General features: G+C 66.1%; 1 protein-coding gene across 1 annotated transcript in view; it reads right to left on the reverse strand.

Annotated features, from left to right (window-relative positions):
* Positions 1-3,982: 3,982 nt before the first annotated feature.
* Positions 3,983-5,561, reverse strand: part of EMIHUDRAFT_211781 (hypothetical protein) — a gene marked incomplete at both ends in the record, with an annotated part of 3,420 nt that continues 1,841 nt past the window's right edge. Inside the window, 5 exons of the mRNA XM_005766736.1 lie at positions 3,983-4,153; positions 4,224-4,384; positions 4,509-4,587; positions 4,674-4,726; positions 4,776-4,928. Coding sequence (XP_005766793.1) covers positions 3,983-4,153; positions 4,224-4,384; positions 4,509-4,587; positions 4,674-4,726; positions 4,776-4,928 — 617 coding nt within the window. The remainder of the gene's footprint in view (positions 4,154-4,223; positions 4,385-4,508; positions 4,588-4,673; positions 4,727-4,775; positions 4,929-5,561) is intronic.

Consider the following 5,561-nt stretch of genomic DNA (forward strand, 5'->3'; position numbering starts at 1 on the left):
ATCGTACCCGTGCGATGCGCTGGCGCAGCTGGCGGCCTCGGAGAAACGACGCTCGCACGATGCGATGTGCGGCTTCATGCACGGTCGCCTCGCCGCCGATTTTACGATTCCGCCGGTGGTCGCCCGCACACCGATCCAGCAGCAATTTCCGCTCTGCCCAAAGGAGTCGCTGCGTGGGTACAAGCCGAAAGCCCCGATCCACGCGAACCCGCTCAAGATCACGTTGATCAAAGCGCGCATAAACGGCCACGCGCCGGCGTATCTCAACGCGCACAAGGCGTGCGCCGGCGCCTTTTTGATCGGTGGCACGCCGCAGGCGAACAACCACTGCCTCTTCAACGGCCACTTCTCGCACTACACGTGGACATCCGAGGCGCACGACCTCGGGACGCGGCGGATCGCCGACAAGGAGTACACCGACGTCTACGTTCAGTCGGCGCGTCTGTCGGTGCCGTGCAACGCCTCCGACGCCGCCTCGTCGCTGCGCTGCCTCGCGCCGCGCTGGCGCGGAAAGCTCGCGGGCGACCGCGACCTGCCCTGCCCCGACGGGTGCAACTGGACGGCCTGCACCCTCGCGCCTGCCGATTCGCCGCCGGGACCGCCGCCGGCCGTCGTCCGCCTCCCGGCGGAGCGGCCGATCGCCGAGAAGTCGTCTCGGTGCACGCTGGGCGACGGGTTTTGGATGCCGGCGTCCTAGCTAAAGCCGTAGAGTTCAGAGTTTTGGGGTGCATGTTTTTGTTCTTGTGCGGCCAGCTGGTCCTCCACCGGCGCGTCAGCCACCTTCACTCTTCACAGCTGCCACGGCGCACGGGACTCTCGGCGAGGGATTGCGCGAAAAGAGAGATACGTGGCTGGGTCGACAGCGATTGTAGGAAAATGACGGGACCAAATCACGGTCGCGGCCTTCCGACTCGCGCCTCCGCCTCACTGGCACTATTGTAGCCCTGGCCGGTGCGCGTGCAGAGTTGAAGTTCCGGAGTGAAAATTCGAACGCGTTCTCTCACGGTGACCAAAAAATATCCACCTCAGAGGCACCTCCGGAGGCAGGCCGCCGCACGCCGGCGACACAGCTCCAGCTGTCGAGCTGACCCGCAGCTCCTCTCAGAGCGGGAACTGTGACGAAAGTTGACTGAGGCGGTTGTCAGGAATCATCATACGGATCACATGGTGGCTCTCTCATGACGGGAGACCGCCCGACCACTCCTGGGTGGCACTGCCACCGGTGTCGCTCGACGTCCTGTCGACAGCGTGCCGACAGCGACACAGACCATGTGGGACGCGTCGAGTATCGACCTCTACTGCTTACCCAGCCTTCGAGTGTATCCTGGCTGTGGTCCCACACCCACTGGTGTCCATCTCAGAGACCGCAGGAGGTCATGAGGGTCGATGGGAGTGCCAACCCCACAATGCCTAAAGACCCAGCCCAACGCAGTAAAGCCGTAGGAAGAGGCAGACGCCCAAGGGTGGGCGACAGCTAGCACCACACTAGCTGACTCCTCTCCTTAAAATCCCTGGCGGTGTGTTGCGCCCCCGTGCCGTCCTCCCATCCCTCTCCCTTGGTGCTGTTTTCTTTCTTTTTCTTTCTGGCGCGCGTGGCGGTGGCCGGTGGCGCGCACTGGCACTAACACAGGTACACGTGCAAAAAAAAGAAGCACCACAGCGATAAAGAATTGGATTTCGTCAGATATCTTTCCGCCCCCGCCGGAAATCGTTTGTTCATGTTTCAAAACCGCCGATGTTTCCTTTGCACATCTCCGCCCCCCGCCCCCCACCCGCCACCCCCCCCTCTCTCGCGTACGTCCTCTCAGAGACAGTTCACACTCTCTATGAGTGCTGCGGGGCTGCATCTGCCGCCGTCCTGGCAGTTGCCGCCCTCGTCCTCGCAGCGGCCGCAGCAGTGCGCGCCGCGTCTGCAGCGGCCGCCGCCTCCTCGAGCGCCGCGTCGCTCCCTTCGAGCGCCGTCTCGCCCCCTTCAACTGCCAGATCGGCCTCGACTAGCGCCGCCCTGGCCTCCTCCAGCGCCGCCCAAGCCGCCGCCTTCGCCGCCCTGGCCGCCGCCTGCGCCGCCTTGGCCTTCTCCAACGCTGCTCTGGCCTCCGCCCGCGCAACCTCGGCATCCGCCAGCGCGGCCAATGCCGCCTCCTCATCCTCCTCGTCCGCCTCCGCCTCCTCGTCCGCCTCGTCCGCCGCAGCGTCCAAGCGCGCAGCGTCGGCCACCTCTGCCGACGCCGCCGCCTGGCTCTCCGCCGTGATCATGCCGAACCGCATCCTCTCCTCGGTGAGCGTCTCGAGAAGCAGGAGAAGCCTCGCCTCCTCGGCCTTCTTCGCCGCCTCGGCTGCGTCTGCCTCCGACGGCGCCTCGGTACCCTCCTCGGGCTCCTGCGACGGCCCAGCCCCGCCCGCCCCGCCGCCCTTCTTCTTCTTCTTCTTGCCCTTCTTGCCCTTGGCGCGCTTCTCCGCCTCGACCTCCGCCAGCAGCTCCTCGGCGTGCCGCGCCGCCTCCTTCTCCTCCGCCGCCCTCTGCGCCGCCCTCTCCGCCGCTCCCGCGGCCCACGCCGCCGCCGCCGCCGCCTTCTCCGCCGCCTTCTCAGCCGCCGCATGCTCCTCGAGGGCGCGCACGCACTCGGCGCGGCCCTTCTCCTTGGCAAACTGCAGCGCGGTCTTGCCACTCGTAGTGCACAGCGTCACATCTGCGCCCGCCCGCAGCAAGCAGAGCAGGGCGGCGGGGCGGCCGTGGAAAGCGGCCCGCATCAGTGCGGTGTCGCCGGTGTTGGACTGAAGGTCGATCGCCGCGCCGCGCCGCAACGCCAACTCGACCAGCTTCTCGCGGCCATTCCCGGCGGCAAGCATCAGCGCAGTGGTGCCGTGGCTAGTCTGCAACGAGACATCCGCGCCGCGCTGGAGCAGCGCCTCGGCCAGCCCCTCCCTTCCACGCGTCATTGCGAGCATCAGCAGCGTCATGCCGCCCGCAGTGCAGTTCGAAAAGACGAACTCGAACCTCGCGTTCACCCGCCCGCCGCCGTCGAGCCACGCCAGCACCACCGCCTCGTCGCCTCGCTCAGTCGCTTGCACGACCTCCTTTGGCACTGCCTCGCTGCTCGGCTCGGCCTCCGCGCCTCCCTCGCCGCTCGAAGCAGAGGCCGCGGCACTCGCACCGACCGCCGCGCCTGCGCCGCCTGCCGACGGTGCCTTGCTCCGGCTCGCCGCCACCGCCCCGAGATGCCTCCTGAACGCCTCGACGCACTCGGCGTGGCCCCTCTCCATGGCCCACTGCAGCGCCGTCTTGCCGTTCACGTCGCGCAGCGTCATGTCTGCGCCCGCCCGCAGCAAGCGGAGCACGACGGCGGGGCGGTTGAAGTAGGCGGCGTACATCAGCATGGTGCCGCTGGAGCTGCCGCACCGCTGGTTGATCTCCACGCCGTGCCGCAACGCCAGCTCGACCAGCTTCTCGCGGCCAATCCCGGCGGCGAGACTCAGCGCTGTGGCGCCGTCGCTAGACTTCAACGAGACATCCGCGCCGCGCTGGAGCAGCGCCTCGACCAACCCCTCGTGGCCCTTGGCCATTGCAACCATCAGCAGCGTCATGCCGCCCGCACGCTTGCCGTCCGAAAAGACGAACTCGAGCCTCGCGTTGACCCGCCCGCCGCCGTCGAGCCACGCCAGCGCCGCCGCCTCGTCGCCTCGCTCAGCCGCTTGCACGACCTCCTCTGGCACCCTCCGCCGGACAGTCCGTCATCCTGATGGCGTCTGATGCAAAAAGATTTCCGGTGAGGCTCCGCCCAGCAGCACAACCCGGTGCTCATCGCACTCACAGACACGAGTCAGGAGGAAACTAAGAGTAACGTGAACATACACAGAGTGAACGACACCGCGGGGCGATTCTCGAGTACTATCCACAGTATACGTAAGGCGCACCCTCACATGCTGTCCTGAGTGCCGCCCTCTCGGTCCGCGGGCGTGCGCGTGTGCGCACGGACCGCGTTCAGCCGGTCATGTCCATCCCGGCCGTGTCCATGTTGATCGGCGTGCCGGTCATGAAGGGGACGTCGAACTCGGCGCACACGTTCGTGTTGATGTCGGGGCTCGAGCACAGCTTTGCGCCTACTCTCGCACGCTCCTCACTGGCCTTCTCATTCGCTCCCGTCTGTCGGGCCTGCTCGGCACAGCTCCGCGCCCAAAAAGTCGGTGCCGGCGATGGACGCGCCGCCGAAGTTGGCGTCGACGCAGTTTGCGCTGCGGAAAGACGCCCCGCGCAAGTCCGCCTTGATGAAGTCCGCCTTGGTGGCCTCGGCGCCGGTAAAATCGCTCCCCGGCGCGAGCGCCTCGCCAAAGTCTGCCTCGCCAAGGAAGGCGTTGACGAACCTCGCGTTGGTGAGGTTGGAGCCTAGACCGCATTGCTGACTCCCTTATTGTGGGGCGACTTTAGTGCGGGTCAAATGGACACTCGGCGTTGGTGAGGTTGGAGCCTCAGATCCTACGACTACGACGACTACTGCTACTACTACGACCGCGTCGCGCGCCCTTGAAGGATGCGCCCGAGCCGGGAAGCTGCTTGAAGGCGACGCGGTCGAATTGGAGCCCGCCCGCCTACCCCAGGCACTCCACAACACGAGGAGTCAGGTGGGTACGAGCAGTCGCCGCGTCGACGTGCAGGGAGCCCGCGTCGCCTGCACGAACTGGAAGGACAAGTCGCCGGAGAAGGTCGTGCCCGACATGGTCGTCTCGCCTGGGAAGAGGCGGACGCCCAAGGGTGGGCGACGGCTAGCGCACCACACCCCTCTCCTTAAAGTCCCTGTGTGGTGGCGGCGTGCCGTCCTCCCCTCCCTCCCTTGGATCGTCTGTTTTCTTTCTTTCTTTGGTCGTCTCGCCGTCGAAGTGGCACGAGTCGAGGATGGCGTCGGTGAAGGACGCCTCGCGGAAGGACGCGCCTATGCAATCTCGGGCGATCTCGCGTGATCTCGCGTGATCTCGCGGGCAGCGCCGCGAGGGAGGAGCGGTGTCTCTCTAGGGCGATCTCGCGTGATCTCGCGTGATCTCGCGGGATCTCGCGTGATCTCGCGGGATCTCGCGGGATCTCGCGGGATCTCGCGTGATCTCGCGCGGGAGGAGCGGCGTCTCTCTGCCCTTGAAGGACGCGGAGAGGATCTTCGAGAACTTGATGTCCGCAAAGTCGAGGTTGACGTGGTCGAAGACCGCGTCCATCGTCGAGTCGCACCTACCTCGGCGCCGCCTCGGCGCATCTCGGCGCATCTCGGCCCGACGAGAGAGGGCCGCCGATCCAGCGTCGAGTCGCACCGCAGCCAGTTGGTTCTCGACATGTCGGCGCCTAGACACGCATTCACAGCCGTGGGGGCCGTGGAGGGGACCCAGACCCACCCTCCACCCGCAGACAGAGAGAGAGAGGGAGAGAGAGAGAGGGGGGGGGGGGAGAGAGAGAGAGAGAGAGAGAGAGAGAGAGAGAGAGAGAGAGAGAGAGAGAGAGAGAGAGAGAGAGAGAGTGCTATGAGAAAGAGAAAGAGAGAGAGAGAGAGAGAGAGAGAGAGAGAGAGAGAGAGAGAGAG

Source organism: Emiliania huxleyi (genome assembly GCF_000372725.1).
Source record: "Emiliania huxleyi CCMP1516 unplaced genomic scaffold EMIHUscaffold_50, whole genome shotgun sequence".
NCBI lineage: Eukaryota > Haptophyta > Isochrysidales > Noelaerhabdaceae > Emiliania > Emiliania huxleyi.